Below are 24,686 nucleotides of genomic sequence, written 5' to 3' on the forward strand. Positions count from 1 at the left end.
TTGTTGATCTTATGTGGAGGTTAGTCAACTTGTTTCACCTGACATGTAAGGAAAAAGTTTAATGAAAAAAATTTACTTCACAGCAAAAACCTTCTCTAGGCTATGTTCATCATTTGCATTACCAGAAGTCGCCCCTACCTAAATTTTTCTTGAAAGAGCAAAATATAGATGTCTCATACTCTGCAGGAAAATGGATGCATGGTTTCCATCTGGAAACTCTTTAAGTAAGGTGGTATTTAAAATCCAGCAGCCACTGTGAAGCTAACTGATGGTAAGGACCAGGTGAAAACAGACCTGTTCCAAGAGCCACAGTTTCTTATAACACTTTATCTATTTCTCTAAATCTCTCTAAAGCTTCAGTGCACTTTTCAAGAGGTTGGGTGAGAAAGCCAGAAGGATTTTAATTTCCCCTATCCTTTTCAGTCTGTGTGGTGAGCACTGGTATGTGTCACATCCATCCCTGCACTGTGGTTCAGGAAGTAAAGCCTTGTAGCAATGAAATAAAGAAAAATTTTTGAACTCTAGCTCTTTCCTGATTAAATCTTATTTATAAGACACTATCAAACATTTAAAGAAGAGATATTTCTGGTACTTGATGTGGGGAAAGCAGTGACAGACCCACTTTCTTAGGGATACAGCTAAATGTTCACAGGCAATCTTTGGAGGTCACTGCTACTTAGTACCTATGGTGAAAAAACAGAAACCTCTACTGATCCTCAGAAATCTCCACACATCTGTTAAATACTTCCAAGGATGGTGACTCAATCATTTCCCTGTTCCAATGCTTGACAATCATTTGCATAAAGCAATTTTTCCTAATATTCAAGCTAAGCCTCCCTGGTGCAACCTGAGACTGTTTCCTCTCACCCGAAAGTTACTCAGACATCTGAATTTGCAGGATTTTTACAATGTGGCTATAAATGTATATAAACTTAATTCATAACATCTGATTTTTTTCTTTCCTCCTTCTGGTTGCTGCAAAGACATCTACCTCTCCCTAAAGTTTTCACTAGCTTAGTGCTGTCTTTTAAAACATATTAGAATTCTCTATAAGCAGCATTTAAGATGAAAACAAACAGTTCAAGTTTTTATCTGATTACAGATTAGAAAGGATTTATTTTTTCTCACATACAAGCACAAAGTCATTTCTGCTGTTTTCACTTACTCGAACAAAAAAGTTCATACTTTAATTTTAACTAAAAAACCAGTGGCTTCCTATTCTACAAATGACATAATCTAGTTACAATGCAAACAATTTTGGATGCTCAAGACTGCTAAACAGACATTTTTCTCATTATGTTTTCTATCTGCAGAATAATTTTGTCTTTGTTCAGCTTGATGCAATGCAAATTTGAAAGTCAAATTTGAGCTGTACACCAGTATCATGAAAACATCTACATGTATTCTAACTACTATGGTGTAAATAGTTGTTATATTGTTATTGAGGGCCAGAAAAAACCAATTAATATTCTGAATAGTCTCTCTGTCTAGGTCTCTCTACCCAAGGATGTTAAATTGCATCAATACAACCATATTTCTAGCCTGAACAGTCAAAAGTTCCTATGTGGACAATCTGGAAAATTAGTAACTCAGTTTAAAAAACAAAATCCCTTCTAAGCTGTGTTTCTGTCACTTGGGAGAATACAACATGAAGTATGGTCTGGCCTTTTTTACTGTCAGGCTGAGTACAAAAAGGTTCTAAGGAAGTCAAAAGAAACCAATGCAACTTCTCCAGCCTGAGGTGGTGGTCATTAGCCTTTACAAACGAGGCTGCTGACAGAGTAGCATATGGATATGCAGAAGCTGAAGGTGGTGAAAAAGCAGAGCCATATTCAAACAGTAAAGGACAGTTTGAAAATCAGCACTAGCAAGAAAGATGGTGGCCTCTTTATCATTACAGAAAATGGAAAAGGATTTAAATGAAAATCAAATTATTTTTTACACACATTGTAGATGATTGGAGACACAAACTACAGAGATAATAGTTCTGGTAATTATTTATGAGTATCTATTAGATTTTGAAACAATTAACCTTATAACCTGTTTTTTTAAAATAATTTCCAGTGGGAAAGAAGCTCTATCCTACTTTTATCACATGTACCTCAACATCAACAAAACCAGAGTAACTTTCCCTTCCCTTTTCAGACTATCGTAAACAGAGTTAGTCTGTTCATGGAATGAATTAATTATGAAAGTTAATTTTACTACCACAGAATAGCTTTAAGGCACATAATTATTCACATGAAACACTCTGAAAGTAAGTTTCTGTGTAATACTTTCACGCAATATGGACATTATTAAAAGTAGCTTGGTTAAATTAAGGTTGTTTCACTAGTAATAGAAAAATAATGAGGAATTTAGAAATTCAAAAAGCATACAGTACTAAAAAACCCCAAATTATGACACAGATAGGTTTCAAAAGAAAACGCTACATATTTCAAAGCCTGTTAGTCATGGAACACTGTCTGATGAAAGGGAATGGCTGATGTACCTTGCAGCAGACTGAGCACAGAGACATCTCAAGTCCCTGTGTGGATATCCAGCTGATTGAAGCTTCCTAACATACATTACACAGGGATTCAGAAATTACAGCTGGCAATCAGGGATCTACTAAAGTGGAGGACAAAAGGAGTTTATACAAGTGAGTAGTTTTATTCAGTACTTCCATTTCTGTGTATCCTAATAATAGTTGCAGGAAGATGGTAAGAAATCTTCAGATGTTCCAAGCCTTGGCTGGCCTCACTTTCAATGCTCAGCACTTCAGGACAGCAACCACTCAGGCTGTGAAGTGACACCAGACCTCCCCAAATGCAGGGCTGGAGCTTTTGTGCTCCACAAGACTTCACATACAGCATCAAATCTTACAGAGAGTACCTAAGATAAAGAGACCACTCATGAAATTATCAGCCCTGAAGGGTCTCCTTCTGTCTCACACAAACATGAGACAAACATTACCACAATCAATCTCAATTCTCTAAAGAAACTTCCCACAGGAAGGGAAGGATCCGAGTGCCACCATGGCTCCATCGGGTGTGCAAGTTCTCATCTGCTTTTAGTTCCCACAAACTGCACTGGCTGCAGAAGTCACTTACTGTTTAAGAAAACAGGAAAACACACCCTGGGCACAGTGGGCTTAATTTCTTTCTTTTTTTTTTCTAATTGTACAATGAGGATAATAACAAGGTATGACTTGGACAATTCATTAATTAGGTTTAATTATCTCCTTTTGCTTTTGAAAATGGAAAGTTCTCTACAGAATTTGAGTACTGTTGTTGTTCTCTATTTTTTTACAACAGCAATAATACAAAAGACACTATCACAGGTACTAATATTACCTTTTTTCTGACACTGTGGGTTTTTTAATCTGAAATGCACTTCACTCACAGAAATAAAATGTCAATGAAAACAATGCTTTAAAATTCGCAGATCAAGAAACCTAGTTTCAAATGAAGTATTATCAAAAAGATTTTTTGGAGTGTAAAAAAAAGTAATTCAAGCATATCTGAGGTAGGAAGTCAAAACAGAATCTGATTACAGATGTCTCTATGAATTCAACTTTTACCTGCAGAATATGCATCTTTATCATCAGGAAGTAGTTGATGACCATGTAAGAAACACAAGGTGCACAAAAGGGTAACATTTGTCCTCTATGCACAGGCATACAGACCTAATAGCACTTAATATTATTATTTCTCCTACATGCATTTACAACATTCAGGATACACCCTTGAAATGCTATTGATATTTCACTCCTGTTTTCATGAACCACTTTGCTTCCACTTACCTCAACTGTATCTGCCTGCAAGACATGCTTATAAATACTTCTAGCTGCAATGTAACAGAGTAGAGTGAATATATGGACATCTGGGATTACTTCTCTAGAAACATATCTATTCTTCTATGTAAATATGAGTATAAATTGCTTTTTTTCTAACAAAAGAGAAGGGGTTTTATGATTCACTTGAAAACAAACCCATTTTTCAAACTCACAACTGTTTTTGAGTGTTATGGCTAGGGAATAAGTTTTGTTCTGAGACTCAGCTCACAGAAAAGTTGTCCAGAACCAACACAGACAGAAGAGCTGGGTTCCTTCCTGATGATTTCCCCCAGTATACACATCCTGTGCTCAAGGCAGAGGGTTTTATTCATGTCCAGCAATGCATGTGAGGCAGCACTGTGGGGCTCAGGGAAGGGAATTTGACTACTTACTAACTGGAACTCAGCTGAAGGGAGAATCTTTGCCTATGGGAACAGACAGGTTTCTGGTTATTCATTTTAAATGAGATGAAGAGCATATGGCATCAACTCAGAATAAAACTGGTGGGTACATCCTCTCATTTTTTAGACTCATATTTACTAGTAAGTAAATCCTACTCTCTGTGAGTCTGAATCTCCTTCCTAAACTGGAACCAGGAGTAAATTGAGAGTAATTCTATGCAAGTTGATGGTGTTATTGACATTAAGCAGTATAAGTGGAAAGATGCTCTCTTTTCTCTGGGGATATTTTCTACATCTCCTCTTGTTAGTGAGAATAGTGTGGTTGTTTGCTAGAAATTAGATGATTACACTCTCTCTCATTATTCCTTGTTAGGCAAAAGATGAAAATGCTCTGTTTCTTAATTCCTGGTATGTTCTACTAGATACTCCTGAGAAAACTGACAGCTCATGAACAATTGCCATTAATTTAACAGTGCATTTTATTCTTGTTGGTAAAGGTTACTAGCAAGCTGGTTTATGTCCTTTGTATGTGTGCTCTCCCTTGTAATTACTTATTTGCTTTTTATAGTTCCATCTTTGCTGGGTTATTAGACCGTTTGCATAGTTTTTTCCTTGGTTTAGAAATGCAAAATCATGAATCATGTTGTCAAATAATGAATCCTGCTGATAGAATCTCTTTCTGGTAGCTTCTTTTGAACCATATTCATACTGCCCAGAAAATAAATTTCCAGCAAATTGCCTGCAGTATGTAAATTGGGCAGATTGGTGTCTTTGGGAACAAGTGATTCAGCTTTCCACCTGTGTCAGGCAGCTAACTAATAAAAAATCCCTATCTGTTAACACAAATGCTAGTGATACTAAGAAAGGACTCTGAAGCAGACCTCTGCTTCAGAACTGCTCAGCAGGCACCTCAATCCACTCTGAACTCAGGTCCTGTCCTGAGGACCAGCAATGGATGAGCTCTCCTTTGTCCACTCTGACTAGCAGAGAAGAGTCCTTGCCCAGAAAATCTGGAAAACCAAGGCCTAGGGTTGCTTACCCAGCAGAAAACTGAACCACTGCTTGTCTTTCTCTGGAGAGTGCTCCAGCTTCCAGGGGGAGAAGAGGAGAATGGTAAGATCATTGCACAGGCCTCCTGGTCAGGCTTGGCTTAAAGAGAGCAATGTAAGATTCACAGGGAAAAGACAGTGAACAAAGGGACCACAGCAGAGCAGACTGCTCATGTGGCAGTCCTCCCACTCCTCACACAGATCTCTGGGTACATATTCAGTAGGGGATTGTACCTGGATCAGTGAAGTAGAGATCAGGGAGAAGGCAGATAGAAGTTTAGGGGGAGAAGGAATAAAGAAGACACATTTGCCATGATACAGAAAAAATATCTTTACCAGACCTATTGCAAAAAACAGGTCCTTTCCCCTTAAGAAGCTTCTCAACAAGGTTGCATCCACCTCCCTGGTTGCTCTGGAGGCCACACTCTTGGCCAGGAACAGCAGTTTTCTGTGAGAAGCTCTTTGCACAGCTGGAGCTTGGCAGTCAGACCCTCAGGCAGCTGCCACACTCACCTGTGTCAAACCTGGAGGGCACTGCAGGCATCGCTTCTGCCTGGAACAGGACTGCTCTCCTCAGCCTCTGAGAGTCCCCAGGCATTTCTCACCATCCTATATTGTGCCACAGTTAGTTCCACTTTATCATACTTATTCTCATAATAATTTTCCTAAAGAACATACCTGAGACTTAAATTAACTCAGATTACAGCCAAGATGAGCAGTTATTCACTGGAGGCATATGCATTTATGAATATTCCTAAGAGCATTTTAAACAAAGAATTGGATAAAATTTATTGTCTCTGTTTATTATTTAAATTAAGATTTTACTCAAATATAGTCTTGTCACCTAGGCCATATAAGACAAAACATATTTTTTTTAATAATTTCTGCAAAAATAGTTTTCCTCTTTTTTCAAGCAATTGAATTACATTCATTTATGAACATTCATTGGTTCTAATACATGTTCTACATTTATTTCACTATTAACAAAAATTACAGTGAGTATATTTTAAGCAAACTACATCTGTACTTACTCTATTGATACTAACAAAGAGGGAAGTTACATATGAATGACTGGAAGTAGTGGAAAAAAACAAACCAAAGCAATAATTGAAATTAACTGTAAAATACAGTTAATTGTTTCTCCTGGGAAGGATAAAAACCATGTGAGAGATTACACAGAAAGTCAAACTGCAATTTCTTGACAAGTCGTTGTAGTTCAATACACCAGTCAGAGGCATTTTATTGCAGCATTGCAGGACAGAAGATATCTAACATGCTTCAGCATGCTGGGACTGCAGGTGACTTGCTGAATTTCAAGATGACAGGTTAATGGTAAATAAACCATTTTCTCCTTGGCATTTTCAAGTGTGTCCTTGAAACCTAAACACCTTTCTGCTATTTCCACTCAGCAGAGATCATGGATACCTATGAAATTTGTGGTTTAGGACAGCTTTATGCCTAGGCTCAAACTGAAAGTCTAAATACACCAGTATTAAATCTGCACTGCTATGCAGAAGGAGTTCAAACTGAGAAAAATATAGAAACTATCATATATTTAAAAGGAATATATAAAATGGAAGTCCTGCTTGGTTTTAAGACATTAAAATTCATGTTTTCATTTTTCCCTACAACTGTGACTGCTTGGAACTTCATAGCTTTATTAAAAGTACCCCTATCAAAAGTATTGGCAGTATCGACTCTGCTCTTTGGAAATAAGAAATGAGAGGGTCAGGACTTGGCAACAATCCCAGACTTCCAATAAGAGGAATTTACTTATTAAACTCAAAGAGAAAAATACAGGGCTTACTTCAACTTGGTTAAAAAGTTCAAAGAAAACTGAGATAAATTCAAAGAATACTGCAGTGCTCATGGCTGAATTCTTCCAGGCTGCAGGAAGGCTGCAATGAGCAGCTGAGCATTCAGAAATGGAGCTGGTGTAAGTGACCAGAATGGCCAATGTGCTGCTGGCTGGTAAGCACTGCTGAAACTCTGAAAACATCACTGATGCCATCTTAAAAACTTCTTTGCTGCTCAAAAAACATGGATGACAGGAGCAGTGTTATTAACAAAACTCAGTTGGAAAGAAGGGGAGAAAAGCTTAAATTCAAATATAAAATTCCTATGATGTGTAAAGTGCTTTCTAATGCACTTTTTCCAGACTGACATTGCTGCATGGAAGCAGTGTTTTACTTCTGATTTCTAGATCTGAACAGAAAGAGAAATACTGTGTGTGCTGCAAATGATACATTGCTTTATTTTAGGCACTTTAGTCACTGAGATGCAACGTGTTTTAATACAATTCTGCCTAGCAACATGTTGAGAACTTACTGTCCACATGAGAGTCTGGCAACATAATAAGGAAGAAATCATCATCTTTTAGCTATACCTATGTATGGGAATGTTAGCATAAGTTGGTTTGCTTTGACTAGTTTACTAAAAATAACATTTTTTTCCCAGAGAAAAGTTCAGCTTCTGGATTAGTCAAAGGGATAAAAATGTGCAAGAGCAAGAGCAATTGCAAGTGAAGTTTAACAAGCAGTTGTTATCATGATGCATTTCTATAACAGAATGTTATGCAGGACAGGTACTGTAACTACAGCTCAGACATACAGGTATCCATTTGATTTTCCACAAGATGAAGAGATTATGAAAGCCTAATGTCAAGTTTTAGTAACAGCTCTGTGAGCCATAAGACTGAAGGAAGTAATTTAGCATAAATTATTTGTTACATTAAAGATGACTGCAAACACAGCAGAGTTAGATTTTACATGCACTTTCAAGAGAAACCAGGCACCTCAGTTGTCCTTTTCCTTTTCTGCACAATTCACTTTTGGTATTACTACCTATATTCTTGGAGTTTGTGTTCGTGTAAACAATGGTAAAGAATTCATATGTGTCACATAAATTTTTCTCCTGTTTTCAGGTACATAAGCATTTGAGACATAATGGTCTCAAAGGGACCATATGTAGGAATAAGTATTTGCTGATGACAAAGCTAGTGATAGCAATAAGAATTAATTCTTTTTCAAAACTACTTATCAACAGATCTCAGTGTTCTACAGGGAATGTCTTTGTAAGAATGTGGCACAGGTACAATTTGCATTTTGTGGGATTTCACCATTTTCTTCAAAGGATGTTCCATTGCTTAGTAGATCTAATTAAAATTGTCTTACTAGTTAATCAAAACTTTCTTTGCTGAAATTTCTCACTTTGTCACTTTCGGCTAATGAGAGCAATTCTTCTACACAGTGCTAGAAAGAAAGCTGTAACATTTCTCAGCTGTGGAAAACCCCCTACTATCTCTAATTGCAGACCTAGACAAATTATCACAACAGTTAATTACTGAATTCTCCACAACTCAATTGCACTTCCTATTGAGGAACCTCTGAGTGCCTGGAAAATGTTTGCATGCTTCATGTCAATTACCTGACATGCCATGGGTGACTGTGAGCCTGCAAAGGATGATCAGTACCATAACTGCTGATAGTCCCTTTTCCTTAACACAAAACCTTCCTACCAAGGTGTGTAGCATCAGGGCTTACTAAGCAGAGAATTTTAAAGAAACAAGTATATTTTATTTCTTTAAAATATAAATCCGAGATAAAGCACTGAATATATCTCACTGGAGATGTTGATATAGGATTGAATGTTGAAATATATATAGCTTTTGTACATTTATTTCCATGGCCTCACATATGCTCATATTACAGGTGAACTGCAAAGAAAGATGGAAATGAGGGAGTCTGAACAGACAGCCTATGGTCCTGTAAAAAGCCTGGAATTCCTTCTTTCCTGTACTTTTTTAGAACAGGTAAGATTGAAAGGTGTCCCTATATGAAGTGCTCCTGGACTTTTTGAAAGACTTAGTGGTTTATCTTTCAGGTAGAATCAGGCTTTGAGGAGTCTGATTTACAAATCCCAATTGACTGGGAAAGAAGGAACTCTCTGTGACTACAATCAAGTGTTATTTAACTGGTTTTCCTTTCCTTAATTTGTCTAGGATACTTAATTCCTCTCACTTCCTCCAGTTTCATATCCCCCATTCTTTCATCAAAAACAACATCAGCATAAAATTATGCCACCAAGAAATGCTCTTAACACTATCACACTGGACAAAAAAAAAAAAAAAAGACACAAGGAAATTATCATTAAGTCTACATTTCTGCTGTTTAACTTCTAAAATAGTCAATCTTTCCTTTTGTTAATTATAAGGAGATAGAGCTGGCAGTCACTGCTATTTCCTGTAATAACTATTTTGTCTGTTTCCTTTAATTTCCTCAATTCAGTTTTCTAAATTTTGCCCAGAATAATACCTTATAAAGCACATTAATGAAATGCCTCATTAGCTGCTTTGTTTTGTTACTTCTGCCTTGGTAATGCCACTAAGAATTCTAAGTACAGAAACAGCAGTAGACCAGCAATTGTGAAAGACTTTGAAACATTCTGCATGTAGGCACTCTAAGAATTTAGCTCTGAAACTGCAACCTCTTCTTGTGACCATAACTGTTATGTTAGCAGCACTTGATCAGAAAATGACATCAGCTGTTTGTTTTTCCACTGAATTAAAGTATTTTTAGATTAGTTTAAAATACACACGTGAAAACAACATGTCAATAGTACTCAGGAATACAGTTTTAGCTGACTAAACCTTGGAATTGTAGTTTAGAATAACCACAATGACCTTATTTTGTTTAAAAAAGCACACTTTCTGGTTTACAAAAGCTTGCAGAGCATGGGTAGTTTTAGCCTTTTTTTAATTCATCTTTTCAATGCCCTGTAGTAAACTCGACACTAAAAGCACTGTGCATGTGAAGACATGCATTGCTTTAAGTATGTCTCTCTAAATGGAGATTATGTTGAACAAATAGATATGGAAATGTAATATTTTTCCACTTTCTAATTCATTAAGATACAGAAAATATTCACTGTTAGATTTCAGGTGTTTTTCTTCTTCATCTTGAGAGGACTTTCATTACAAGACAAAAGGCTTGGATTCTTCCTTGTATTATCACATTGTCTTTTTACAAAATAGTTTGTCTTCAGACAACAGAGCATAACATAACATAAATCTTTTGTCAACCTGTAATTATGTACTTGCAAAGATTTCAAGAGCAATGCTTTTTCTTGGAATCTGACTGATTATTTCAAGAAACTTAACTGTTGTAGAGATGTGTAAGTTATTTTAAGAATAAAAACAATCTCTTACTTGGTCCTCAAAGGAGATTGCCTGGGCAACATCTCTGGGAAATCCATCAATCACTATCCCCTCTTCATCAGGGATCTGCATTAATCTCTGCTTTATCTCAGTGATGGTTGTTTCCTTTCACAGAGAAAATAAGTTAGTTATTTAAAATCATAAAGGAACTTTTCTTGATAGTGCACATTACTACAAGATGTATTAACCCTTGAAAGTAAATATGAACATAGGAAATGCTGTACCTGAGGAGCCAGTTCTCCAGTAGTAATTATTTTGGCAATTAGGCTCCATTTTCTATTGCTGCTTGTGCTGTGGATTTTCTTCCTTAACAATTCACCAACTGATATGTAGTTAAATCCATAACGTTCTGCTATTTTCAGACTCTGTGTCCCTTTACCACTTCCTGGGCCACCTAGTGTGAATCATAAGCAAAACATTAAATTAACCTTTCATCAGAAGTACCCAATCACAGGTGAAATCTTTTCTATTGGCATCAATTTACCAAGCATTATTAGAGTAAACCTCACAGTGGCATGACCTGTTACCAACCATATGTCTCATCTACTGGATCATAAACATAACAGTTTGTAAAATGAAATTTTCAGAAAGAATACAAATCCACTTGCAAAATAAAAATAAGTCCTCTTTGAGGTTGTCCTCCATTCTGGAATGGAGTTTTTCTTGATCCACAGTAGAGAAGCAGACAAATGAACTATTCCCTTCTGAAGCTCTATGAATCCAGAGACAGAGTCAGATAGTCTGAAGTGCATTCATGTCAGAAAGAATCATACTTGGTTAAATAAGCCAATTAAATCAGTGAACTAGTCATTAAATGAAACTAATAAAATCTGCTCCTAAATGTGTTTGCAAGAGTTTCTGAGGTTTTCTTATTTTAAAATTAAAAAAAAAAATCATCTGAGATGTTTCCATAGTGATTTGGTATAAGGACTTTTATTGAACCATGCAATACCAGCTTTTGGTATTGATGCTTGAAGCATCTGACAGAGAAGAAATTAGGTTCAGCTTGCTAGACAACTTGAAGAATAAAGAGACCCTTCAATATATACAGCCCAGGCAGAAAGGGTATCAAAATCACTGAAAACAGCTATGTTACATAGCAGGGGAATCTGCAGGGAAGGTGAGCTGGACAGCAGCAGCAAGAATGCATGTAAAACAATCAGAACATGTCTGAATTAAAAGGACATGTTATGATGTGATAAGCAGAAAATCTGGAATTCAATATTTAAAACTAAGAAATTGTTTTTATAAAAATAAATATTTATGTGTAGAAAAATGTATCGTACTAAAGAGTATAACAAAGCAAACCAACACCAAATGTTTTGATAATAATACCAATCCTAAGTAGCTATATTTTCGGGGATTCTTTGTGAGAACACTGAATTTTATTTCAACAGAAAAAGAATCAAGATTTATAAAAAATATAATTTTTTATTAATGTAAAAAATACAGCAATGCAATGAAAGTAAATCTGAGTACACTGAGCTTCTTGTTAGTAATCATGTAACTCTTTTTATATTGTCTATATTATTCCCATAAATAGCTTTTAAGCATTTTTATAACCAATAGAGTTCTGGCTGCAGGATAAGCTTTACAGCATTTGTACATGTATGCTTAGGGCAGTCTCTGTAACCAGGCTCCAAGCTGCACCCCAATATCACTGTCACAGAGCTTTCATTGTCACCAGCAGTCACTTGGAGCCCTCTGTGCCCCAATGCTGTGATGCTGATGCTGCACCTGCCCTTTGGAACAAAGACCAGGAGCCATTTCAAGAGTGCACAGAGAATTGTGCCTGTTGTTATCATGTTCCCATACCCTGCCCACAGTTTAGTTATGCCCCTGGGGAAAAAAAATGGCTTTATCATTATCCAATTAGTTTAAATAATGTTTCTACAAGCATTTATCTGTAACATCCAACTAGACAACACAGCTTCAGACGTTCATAAAACACACATGTAAAAAAATGAAAGAAAAACTGCAGCTTATATAGTAAGATCACAACTGAAAAATCTTTTCTCTCATTCAGTTCACTTGGTGTTTCTGTTGTAAAAACAAACATAAGTTTTTCTCTTCTTTCAGCAGATTACAGCTACTTAGGTTCTACAGCTATTCTTCCATTTCAGTAATTCCAGGTGATCTAGATGGGTTTAGTTTTTCAGCTTGGACTCTCTCCTTCATAGACAGCTTAGCTATCTATCCTCTTAGAATAAAGAATGTTCTCCTTCTGTAGGTACACAAGCATCTGATACAGTAGGAATCATCTTGTGCACTGAAGTGGCTATAAAGCACTTCTGCTCCAGTTCCCCCTGCTCCCTTTTATGCTCAGTCTTCCCCATGAAAAATGCATTTCACTGAACCTTACAAGTTTGAAACAGACGTGTTGCACCCAGCAACAATAAAAATGCAAAACATAGGTAATGTGCAGAAAATGAAAAACTGGAAACAAGGAAAATAGTGCTTGTGTTCCAACACAGATACAAAAGGTGGCAGAAAACCAGAACTGATACCAGATAAAACATCAGTCTGTAATGGTACAAAATAGCTAAAAAAACTCATGTTTGAAACAAGTCTTGTTTCAAACCATGTTTGAAACAAGACTTCACACTTCTGTTAGGGAGAGCTTTGTTTTGCCAGTAAAGAGAAACCAAAAAACAAAACAAAACAAAACAAAACAAAAGTGTAGCTCAGCACTTCTGTTCTTTCAATCTGAATTGCAATCAGAAAATAGCTAATAAAGTGTTTGGTTTAATATTCATAAACTTCCAACACATTTTGTTTCTATCAATCCAAACACATCCCAAACACATAATCCAAATCAATCCAAACACATAATATCAAGATGGTATTATCTGTTTACAATCTGAGGGGAAACATTCAGGTAACAAAATAAAGGAAAAGTGAAAGGACAAAATTACTTCCCACAGCAGATCATAATTTATCATACTATGTATCTATTCCTGACTCTTTGATAATTCACACTGAGAAACTGTTCACAAGAAAGAAAAAATCAAATCCCTTTCTTCTTTTGTTCTTTTTACTTATTCTGAGGTAGATTACTCAAGGAAAGTATGATTATTTTACATATTTCTAGAAGATGTCTAGACTAGGGAACACTTGTTGCATCAAAACAAGTTGTTGTTTCCTAACAGGTTTCAAGTAAAGATTTGTGTGCCCAAAAAGTGTTATTAAAGCAATTGTTTTAATCTAATTTTGTCCATTATTTCAATTTTGCATATATTGATGCAAATTCAGAATTAATTCAACTAAGAATAAAATTTCTGAAAATACTTCTTCCTTTAAAATCTGACTGTGGACTAGATTTAACAAACCAATAGGCAGCTGCCTGCTGACAGCACTTTATTTGATCTAGCCCTTACACTTTGATCTCAAAAGGAAGGTGTATTCTTTTAATATTAAGTAATATATTGAAGAAAGTGTGGCTTAAAAACATACCCAACTAAGGTGCTAATGACACCAGATAATTAATATTTTAAGATCTCTAAATTCAAGCTATACTAACAGTACAAATTTGTTTCTTAAAAGTATATTAGGAAGCACATTTTTAAACACAATCTCATTTACTAGTGTTATAATACCTAAGAAAGATAATTTTTCCATTGATTCAGATGAGTGCCCTCCTGACTGGTTCCATCTGATTTTTCTGAAATCCAGTCATATGCTCACTATGTAGCTTTATAGCTTTATCTTTCACCAGAGGCTTCTTGTGCAAACCCAGAAAAAGAACAAAGTGCCCACCTCTATAAGTGAGTTCTCTTCAGCCCTGGAGCTACCTGGTTCATTATAAGGATGATAGATTTCATAAAGCAAAGAAGTTGTAAAAATCTTTATGAAAGCATTAAAAAGATCTCGAGCTAATGCATTAATAAAGAAAAGTTCACCAAATATGTGAAGCAGAAGACAGGTCCTTAACTTAATTTCTGTCCCTAACAGTGACTGGGACCAGCACCACCTGAGCAAGGCAGGATGATTAGTTATCTCTAATTAGACAGAAATACATTACTTCACTGATTTTTTTTTTGTTGGCATTAGATGCAAACTGAAAATATGCAACACATTTTTTGTGTCCAATATCTCTTGAAATGAACGGTACACTTTTTTTTTCTCTTTTATTCAGTTACTTTTTCCAACATGTGTTTTTATGTGCTTTCTCAATAGAAAGTTGAATTTGGGAGAAATTGTCTTGATACTGTACAAAAATGGACAATAGCTGCTAAGCTACATAGAGTATTGTGTTTCTATCAGATCACACTGTAATAGATTCAGAGAAACTCAGTGGGAATATAAACCTGAAATAGCCTTTGTGGAATGTTTACAACGTTCCCTATATAAATGGGAGAAAAGAAAAGCTCTGTAAAATCCATGGTCGGCTCACTGCATGCTGGTGTTCAAGGATTTCACTTCAAATACACCCGCACTCAGTTCCAGAGGTGAAAGCCGATCTCCTTTATCTCACTTAAATCAAACCTTCATTCATCACTCTCCTGCAATTGAGCTACATAGATTTCAATGCATTAAGAGCCTTCTGTGGTCACTGAAAAGGAGCCAGTTATTCTCCTTTATGAAAAGGAAATGTAACTAATTAATTAAGACAAAAGAAAGGTATGTTATTCTCCACCTAATTGCAATCTTCACATTTCAGCAATACATAGAGAGATTTTCATATTGAAATCTGTAACCCTGAAACAAAAGATTAAGAAAATTCAAATGCCTTGAGCAATTGCTTTGGCATACCACAGATACTTAAAAAAATGCCTGGTCTTCTGTTTCCAATCTATTCCAATATCTTGTTTCTGAGAGCTGCTGGATGCAGAGCCTAGAGGACATGCTGTTCCTAGAGTTTCCATTCTGTAGTACAGAGAAGGCATTTCTGTTCCCTTTTATTATACTACATATATTCTCTGTTAGGGAAGCAGTATCTCTCTTTATTATGAATAAAGCTTTTTACACTAAATACGTAATTCTCCATCACTAGGCACCTGTGCTGTAACTCTTTAAGCCATCCAGAGAATCAGGTAATTAGGCCTGGTAGTAACATTTCTAAAGACAACTACCTAGCTGATAAGGAAACTGATGCAAAGAACTTAAATTCATGAACAGAAAAAAATATTGATTTACACTTAACCTGCAGCTATTTTTAATAACCTATGCTTATCTGAGGCTGGAAAGTATGAGCTGCTTAGAAAGAACACTAAACAGCTCACAAGAGAGAACTCTGGGAGAGAGCACAATTAACTAATGTGAACTGAGTGCTCGCTCTCTGTGAAGCTGGAACAGGATTCATTTGCCAAATGGGCCTGAGGATTAATTTACCAATGCAATGAACTAATGACAGTGTCACTCCAACTGGGCATACCAATCATTTGACAAGGGTCTAAGTATAGAGGACAACAGTTCTCTATCACCTTTTTGAGCTGGCTTACACAATATTTTAAAATACCCCATTTCTGCGATCAGCTTTGAGTACATCCAAGTGTTTTAGTTCAATCCTGAGCATGATTTGGAAGAACACTTTGATTCACATGGTACTGCTGCCTTGAAATGCATGAACCAGGTTTAGATAAGATGAAATCAAAGTGGCAGATGTGCTCATAAGCAAATCATGAGCTCTCCAGCTGCTAAGAGGCATCCAGTTTACATAGCACGAGTGCAGGAGCTTGCTGTGACCCCTAAACTTCTTACAGTGGGAATGCCATGTCCAGCACTAACAATTTCACACTCTTAATTGACCTGCACCACTTGCTACAGCAGATGGAAAAAATGTATTTAAATTCATATAAGCATTCAATGTATTTGCAGTACAAATCAAAAGGCAAAGCAGCAGTGATAAAATCTTGTCAAAATGACTGCCTTCATACCTATGACAAGGATAATTTTTGGTCGAGGTCTTGCAGGGTCAAACACATCGTACTCCTCAATTAGCTCAGCAGTTTCAGAAAGGTCAGTGTCACTTTCTATGGAGAACTGTTGGATCGGAGGCAGCCGGTCGTAGCGTCGGTAGGGGAAGTTAGAGTTATCAGGCATCACTGTAAAATAGTAAGATAAACTGGGAATTGTGGAAATAGGCAGAAAACTCAAAATCTGTTCTGTAGGCAGATTTAAACAAGTATCATACATAAAGTATAAATATCTCATAATTTTATATTGTGTTTGCTGTTGCTATATTAAATATTTTTGACCTCTAAATAACCAATTTATTAAATCAGAACCACCCAGAGTCAGTTTTCTCTGTGTACGTTTTCAAGCACACCAGGTTTTCTATGAACATCTGCCTGTAGCACCCAGAGTTCAGCAGGGGCCTCTGAGAAGAAAAGCTTGATATTGTGCAGATAGCCTCTACTATTAAGCAGGACTCTTTTAGTGATACATGTTGTACACAGAGATAGAGACAGTATTCTTGCTGATTATCTTCATGAAATGTTGGATGGCAAGGAAAAATAACTATGGCAACTGAAAGATGAGCTAATTACTCTTTGTTAACATTACAAATAAAATAATTACAGGTATTGGTACGACATCTGCTTAGATTTTATGAGATGCACTTTTTTTCTAAGAGTTTATAATTTATATTTTATTTAGTAAATTAGCATGTAGCTCCAATGTAAACTAGAAAAGCACGTAATGTAACTGCACTGAAGTTGGTGTGTATGTCATCCATAGGGACCAATTGAAAACACAAGCCAAGTTCACTGGGTCATATCTGCCCCATCTTTGCAAATGTTTTCGGTAGGATACAAGAAATCCCTCCACTGATGTGTTAAACATTTACTCAGCAAACATCCATCATTTGGCTGGAAAGTGATCACAATTTCCTCTCCTGCCTAGCATCCATTACGGCAGGAGAAAAACAAGTGCCAAAAAGCAAGGAAACAGAATTCTTGACTCCTTTGCCTACAGATAATCAGATTGAGGCATAATCTGCTATAGAAGTATAAAACAATTCAGTTGTGGATGTAAAACCATACACAGTTGAAGAAATAGAATAATTTTAAAATTTAATACATTACCATTCCTGAAAAACGACCTCCGGGATTGTCCTCCATTGAGTGGAGGCAGGGTCTTCTTTTCTGGGCTGACAAAAGTGTCCCATTTCACTTTTTCTGGCCCTCCAAGCTCTTTTACTTTCTGCAAACAGCTTTCCAAATATTCAATTGGGTCATCAGGTTTGTAACACATTAATCCATTCAACAGACTCTGCAATGTAAGATCAGAAACACAGACTGTAATGATAGATGCCAGGGAAAACCAAGCACCTTTACTTTGTCTTTTACTTTGCACACAGAAACACCACATCCCTTCATATTCAGACTCTCTATTGCAATTCAATGCATAAAAGCAAGGCCTGCAAAAAATCAGATTATTTTGGTTTGCCAATATCATAAAAATTACTAGGAAAGGAAGCTCATGGCTATGTCTTTATAGTGTCTGTTTGCACTAAAATAAAACCCGAAAACACCAAAAAATCCCTCTACATTTTTCTTAGAACTGTCACTGGCAAGTATACACAGAGCAATGTGCAAGCTAGAGAGCCCCAAAATTTACATATCCTTTGTAGTCTTTGACATCACTAAAATGTATCTTTTCCTTAAAGACCACTGCACCTACAAGTATCTCATCCATATTCTTGTCAACACTTACACAAGCAATGAAAAGAGGATTTTAAAAAATCATGAGAAATACTCAAATATCACCTTGATCAGTATCTGGAAAAATACCCCACAACCCCAAAATTCCTAGGTGCTTTCTGAGTTAATTGATCACAGATTTCAAGCCATTAGCAATCTCCTTTCTACAGTATTAATTCTTCACTCCTCGTACTCATGAGCCTTGTGGGGGGTGTGAAAGAAAGACTGCCAGGCCCTCTTCTGACACATTTCCTTGACAAAGTGATACATAAGTCATCATCTCACCTCTCCACGAGACTGCTGCATCCAACCTTCCCTTAACAATGCATGTCTTTCAGGATGATTTCTGTTCTTTTTGCTTTTCCTAATTTTTGTGTGAATAAACTTGAGGGTCATAGTTGGTATTAACAGAAAACATAAATAGCTCCAATTCAGGATTTGATCAGTTGCTATCTACAGTTTATACAGTAATTGTTATTTACACAGATTTGAGCTTATAAAATAAGATACCATTTCTATGTATCCATGCCCTTACTATAGTACTCAACAGATCACAGCAACTAACAGTGTATTTTTGCAGAAGACATGCACCAATTTTTTTAAATCAGTAGCTCAAGCTTTGAGCTTCAACAGAAAACCAGTTTTGTCTGCATCTGTTGTTAAACCATTCACATTCTGTGTAATTAAAACATTAGCATTCGCCGTGTCCTGCAATTTTCAAAATATATAGAAAGACATCTAGCTTCAAGCACAGGCAAGGGAAAATACATATGTGTGTATGTTATATACAGATGACAGTATGTCTGATCCGGGAGGGAAAAAAAAATCCACATTGCACACAGAAGTAATTATCAGCCATTAGCAGCAGGTAACTTGTGGGGAGCTAAACAACACCTCACTAAACATTTGCGGCTCTTTTGTTCCCCCCGACCGAGGAAAGATGCCCCTCGCCCGCATTCCTCGGCGCTCCTTTGCCCTGCGGACGCCCAAGTTCGCTCCCCGCCGGCGGCGGAGGGCGGGCGGCGGCGGCCGCGGCGGGCGGAGGGCGCGGCCGCGGGGGCTCCGCGGAGGGCGGCGGGCAGCGCTGCCCCGGCCCCGGCCCCGCGCCGCCAGCGCCCACCCGGCCCGGGCTGCGCTCCCCGCGCAGGCTGCGCGAGCCTCCGGCCGCTCCGTCCTTCCAGCCACCTTCAGCCCTGCCCGCCGCGGGGTCCCAGCGCGGAGCATCCCCCGACGGGGCGGAAAACGCCTCCCCCTGCGCCTCGCCTACCTCGAAAAGCTGCGGGATCTCCCTGCGGGCCAGATACTCCTTCGCCTCGCCGGCGCTCATTCCGCCACCGGGGCCGGGGGCGCCGGCGGGGCGGGTGGGTAGCCCGAGCCCCGCGCTCGGCTCGGCGCGGCGGTGCAATGCGGGAGCCTCGGCGAGGCTTCCGCGGGCGGAGGGAGGCAGGAGGGAGGCAGCCGCCGGCCTCCCGTGCCCGCTGCTCGGAGGGAGCGAGAGAGAGAGAGCACGTTTTCCCCCGGCGGGGAGCGAGAGCGTGCGCAGGCTGCCGGGGAAAGTTTCGGGGGGTGCCCGCGGTGAGGCGCCGGGCGGAGGCGGCGGGGGGCTGTGCCTGGCGCCGAGCCGCGGGCAGGCTGCCCCGGCAGCGAGCGGACCCGCTCCGCCGGCTGCGCGGGGAGCGGCGGCGGCAAGGGCTGGGCGCCGGGGGAGCGCAGGGGTGCTGCGAGCCTCCCGCGGTAACGCGGTCCCTGCCCTTGGCACGGTGCTCGGGCGTCTCGAGGAGGGAGACGTTTCATACACTTTGGGCTGGCAAAAAGCCACGAACTACGATCAGTCATGAGCATCTGTGATCGGCGAGTCACAGGAAGAGATCTGAAATGATCTCTAGCCTTCTGCTCGAGGCAAGGACAGCTCTGGAGGTCAGAGCAGGTTGCCCAGGGCTTTATTCAGTCTCATCTTGCAAAACCTTCCAAGGGTGGCAACTGCAGAGCCTTTCTGGACAACCCATGCTTGTCTGGCCTCGACATGAAGAAGGGTTTTCTCCTATTCAGTTATCACCTCCCATGTCTCATTTTGTTCCTTGCCCACCACTGTGAAGACCCCGGCTCCACTTTCATGATGGTCTCCTGTCCAGCCTTGGAGACCTGCTTTTATGTACCTCTAAGCCTGCCACAAAGCTGAACAAGCTCAGCTCTCTGGTCATCTTCAAGAACAAGTGCTCTCCATCCCTTAACCATCTTTGTGGCTGTCCACTCAACTCAGAATCACAGAATATATCAAGTCCAACTTGTAAGTGAACGGCCTGTACAGGGATCAAATTCACTCCAGTTTGTTAACATCTCTCTTCTACTGGGGAGCCCAAAACTAGGTGCATCATTTCTAGATGTACTCTGGGAAGTGTTAAGTAGGGGGGAGCTTTTGTGGTAACTCTGTGGCACACTGGAAGTCAGAGTAGAGTATTTCGGTTGCTGAAGTGTCCTATATCAAGTCTGATTTTCCAAATAGTTTTAAACTTTATTATCTTTTCTAACAGAATATCCTTGTATTTCTGCTGAGGCGCACCCTAACACAAATATATTACATAACTGTAAGCTAATAAACAACATTGAACAACTACTTTCTGTATGTACATCCCTATTTTTCAGACAGATAGGAAAATAGATAGGTCTTCTCCAGTGTCTTTTTAAGAAGCTTTTCCCTGTTGTATATGATTTGTGGATCAATATCAGTTTGACAAGCTTCTCCCTCTCAGCTGCAGCCATGTTCCTTGTTTTGCTGTTTCTGTAGTTGAACTGCCCTTGTTTTCCTCTGCCCAGTCTCCAGCTTTTTATGCAGCTTTTTCTTTTTTTTCTCCCAGAGAAGCTTCCAGTCCTTGTTCATTCCATGAACTGCTAAATTCTTCCCAGAAGATAGTCCCATGATCTTCTAATGACAAATTGGACTGTTTGGTTTTCCAAGTCATCCAAATATTCCCAGCAACTACCACGTAAAGGGCAGCAACTGACATCCCTTCATAGTAACTGACTGATGGATGGCCCACAGAATCACAGAATGGTTTGGGTTGGAAGGGGCTTTAGAGATCATCTCGTTCCTGACCCCCTGCCATGGGCAGGGATGCCACTCAAAAGATCAGGCTGCTCAGGGCCCCATCCAACCTGGCCTTGGACACTTACAGGTTTGGGGCACACACAGCTCTCTGGGCAAATGTGTTTCAGTGCAAAGCTGCTGGAAAACCACAGCTGAAGTGTCTCTGCAGTTTGGCTTAAGAGCCTTTCCAGTTCCAGTTTCCATCAATCCACTGGTGTCTACTTAGGGAAGCTGGAGTCACTGAATTGACACTTCCCATATGTTCAAGTAAGACTTTGGTCTTCGCTGAAGAGTTTAATCAGCATTCTGCAGTTTTTCTCATCCTCCCATAAAATCTGGATGTGGTTTTAACCCTACTTTTGTCTGCTAAAATTTTAATCCATCCAAATGTAAATTCATTGAAAAGCACATTGCCTTAATTTTTATTGAGTAAAATGAGTAGGCTCCAATGTCCTAATAAAAAGATATGAGACATAATTGCTTTTAAATTACCTTAAATGAAGGTTGACAAAAGGAAGATGGAATTAAATTAAATAGATATTTTCTTAAAATGAGGTCTTTGCTAAGAAGGGCTAATAGAAGATGGCATTCTATTTAGGAACACAGAGCTGTGGTTTTGGCATTTTGTGGGTGTAATTTTTTTGTATTTGTTTCTTGATACAACAAAAAATTATCTGTATTATCATTGTCTTGGATAAATTCCATTTAGGTTTTCAGAATATATATTTTTATATACTCAACATTTATGGGTAAATTAGTATCTCATCCAATGTCCTGGTTTAGCAAAAGAAAAATATTTCCTTTCATATGTTTTCCATAGCATTTTCCTCAGGAATGTGAAATATGTTTGTGTAAAGTCTTTTCCTACTTGTTTTTTTTTTACTGTAGGCTTCCAGGCATTTTGCTCAGTTAGATAATGCTAAAAGAAAATAAAATAACAGAAATAACTCTCCTGCTATAAAATTATGCATTATTATTATGCACATCTTCATTATTGTTCAAAATGTTGTTTTGTTGCACAAAATCAAATTCTGTGTTGCAGAAATTACCACCTCAGAACAAATACAGCCATTAGGAAATCCATCAGACTGAAGGTGCGAAATGTATCTGGAAAGGATATTTTTGGATCTAATAATACAATTCCTCCTTGTAGAAGCAATGTTTTATGCGTTTGCTGTCAGAAGAATCTCCTTATTGAAGCAGGGTCACAGGTGGAAGCTTCTCAAAGGCTCTGAAGAACATTGGCAGTGAAGGATTCAGCAGATATGAGCCAAAGGGGCACAAAAAGCTGGGTTATTTGTTGTGCAGGTAACATAAAGGGAGCTGTTCGAAGGTGAGCTCTTTGCTGGGTAAGTGTCTGATCAAGAGTGCAGGTGGGAGTGGAGTGGTCTTACTGCCTTAGAAAGTAACACAGGATGCAAAAATGCTCAAAGGAATGGGAATGCATTTGAGCTCCAGGGCACTGCCCATTCCTGAAGGTGCAGGCAGCTTTTAGGGTACTGGGTGAGACACAAGGATCACTGGTTAATTCCTACCTTTTCTGGAGGGCAAGAAGATACAATAGAAAGAACAAAATTTTGCTATCAAAATGATAACATTTCTGAAAATTCATCTAGAAAACTTCCTATGGATCTTATACCATTGGGCAGATTCCATTCTCATTCTTCTTGTTTCCTCCAGAAGCTACATGAAGCTGCACTAAGATGAATCAGTATTTTCAGGGATCAGCTGGGATATGGTGTTCTGGGCCTTCTATTCTTCTTGGTTAAATCAATTACACAACACCCATAGCCTTCAGTCAAACCGTAATTAGGTTCTGTGTTTTCAAAAATCACTTCAGAATACCACAGTATTTTATAAACTATTTTTTTTTGTCTAGTGCCTGTTCAAGCACTAGTGGCTGGATCTGTCACACCAGTTGCTGCTCTGCTAGACATCTTTATTAAATCAGAACCAACATCCTTGGATTAATGTGCTTATACAGGCTGATATGAGGACAGCTTGAATTTGTAGATTCTGTAAGTAAACCAATTATGTGCAGCCTTTTTAATAGAACATGCTGAATTATATGCTTCTGATCCAGAAGTAGTATGCAATTTAATGTAAATTTGGAACTTACTTGCAGCCTCATATTGCAGTTAGTGTGGTATAAATTAATCCAAGATTGCTCAAATGATATTTTAATTTTTAGGAGAAATACCTTTCCAAACCCTTTTGCTACAGCATTAACCGTTTTTTTGAAACCTCATGTTTCCCCCACCTTTCTTTTCTACTCTGATACACCATTTTTTCTTTTCTACTCTGATAGACATTTTTCTCTTCTCTACTGGTACCTGAACATGTTACTTAAATGAAGTATATCACTAATTGAATAGTAGTGAAAAATCAACCAAGAAAAATCTGATTTCTGGATCTAGATTTTGGTAAGTCCCAGAATTAACATTTTATGTAAATTTTGAGGACACCAAGATGAATAGAACATGGAAGGGAAGAAAGAAGTTCATGCTATTTAAAAGTTTGAGGATGCATATTTCAATCTGCTGAGAAAAAAGACTTTTTAAAGAAATGCTATGGTCAAGTCCGTATTTGTTATGATAAATGAAATAGCTAAATAATCATTCTTGTGACCTTTCTCTGAACTGTCCAATTTATCTATATGCATCTTGAGTGGGATGTAGAGGCATCAAACAGAACACATTGTTCTGCTCTTCCAGCCTGCCTGTGACACCCTCAGTGCCCTCATTCTGTTGTTTTCCTGCTGACAGACTGAATTTGTGCCCTGCTGTGGTGTTGCAACAGGGCTCACCCTGAGCTGGGTACCTGGCAGATTCCCAGCAGCTCTGCTTTCCACTGTTTTCTCTCCCAGGTTCCTTTGCTGGAACATCAGCGCCTCCACTTTATTTTTGATGTATGACTTCCTATATTTGCTTGCACCCAGTTTACCAAGAAATCAGTGTGCTCAGTGCCAGTGAGCTGTCCCCTCTGGGAGATCCCACTGCCCCAGTCTTTGCTCCCTGCCACTGGTACCAGTGGTTTTCTTCGGTTTTGGTAATCACTGCAAATATTATACAGCACATGGCCAAACTATAGTTCCTAAGGGACCAAAACAGAAAGTCAGTATTTCCCATTCACACTTCACTTTTGAGGCCAGTCAATTAATCATTAAATATATATACACATTAATTTTGATTCACTCAGGTTTTTTTAAAGAAAATATCTTGCAGCAGTAAGTAAATGACATCAGATCACCACTTTTTTTTTTTTTCATCAGCCAAAAGGAACCTTCTTGAGCAAGTATTTGTGCACAGATCTGAGATGATCTTTATTTCAGAAGCCGACATTGTCAGGCATTCATTAAATTTCATATAAGCTATATTTCAGTATGTTCTTACCAGTTATGTTTTTTCACTAAGTTCCATGTGAGATGGCCTGGGCTATAATTCCCTATGCCACCACCCTTATAAAGTAGTGGTCTA

The 24,686-nt window shown here is 38.4% G+C and overlaps 1 protein-coding gene across 3 annotated transcripts in view; it reads right to left on the reverse strand.

Annotated features, from left to right (window-relative positions):
• AK5 (adenylate kinase 5) overlaps positions 1–19,501 on the reverse strand; it is an 82,454-nt gene extending 62,953 nt beyond the window's left edge. Inside the window, exons 1-5 of one of the 3 annotated variants that reach the window (XM_036387912.2) lie at positions 19,393–19,501; positions 17,508–17,694; positions 16,359–16,526; positions 10,707–10,876; positions 10,474–10,587 (exon numbers count right to left, since the gene is read on the reverse strand). In XM_036387912.2, the coding sequence (XP_036243805.1) occupies positions 10,474–10,587; positions 10,707–10,876; positions 16,359–16,526; positions 17,508–17,694; positions 19,393–19,452 (699 nt within the window). In that variant the 5' untranslated portion in view covers positions 19,453–19,501. Of the gene's footprint in view, positions 1–10,473; positions 10,588–10,706; positions 10,877–16,358; positions 16,527–17,507; positions 17,695–18,191; positions 18,213–18,410; positions 18,576–19,392 lie in introns of those variants that run through there. The other 2 variants (XM_036387911.2, XM_036387913.2) reach the window with 2 other exon arrangements.
• Between the last annotated feature and the right edge of the window lie 5,185 nt (positions 19,502–24,686).

Source organism: Molothrus ater, chromosome 9, assembly GCF_012460135.2.
Source record: "Molothrus ater isolate BHLD 08-10-18 breed brown headed cowbird chromosome 9, BPBGC_Mater_1.1, whole genome shotgun sequence".
NCBI classification, from domain to species: Eukaryota; Metazoa; Chordata; class Aves; order Passeriformes; family Icteridae; genus Molothrus; species Molothrus ater.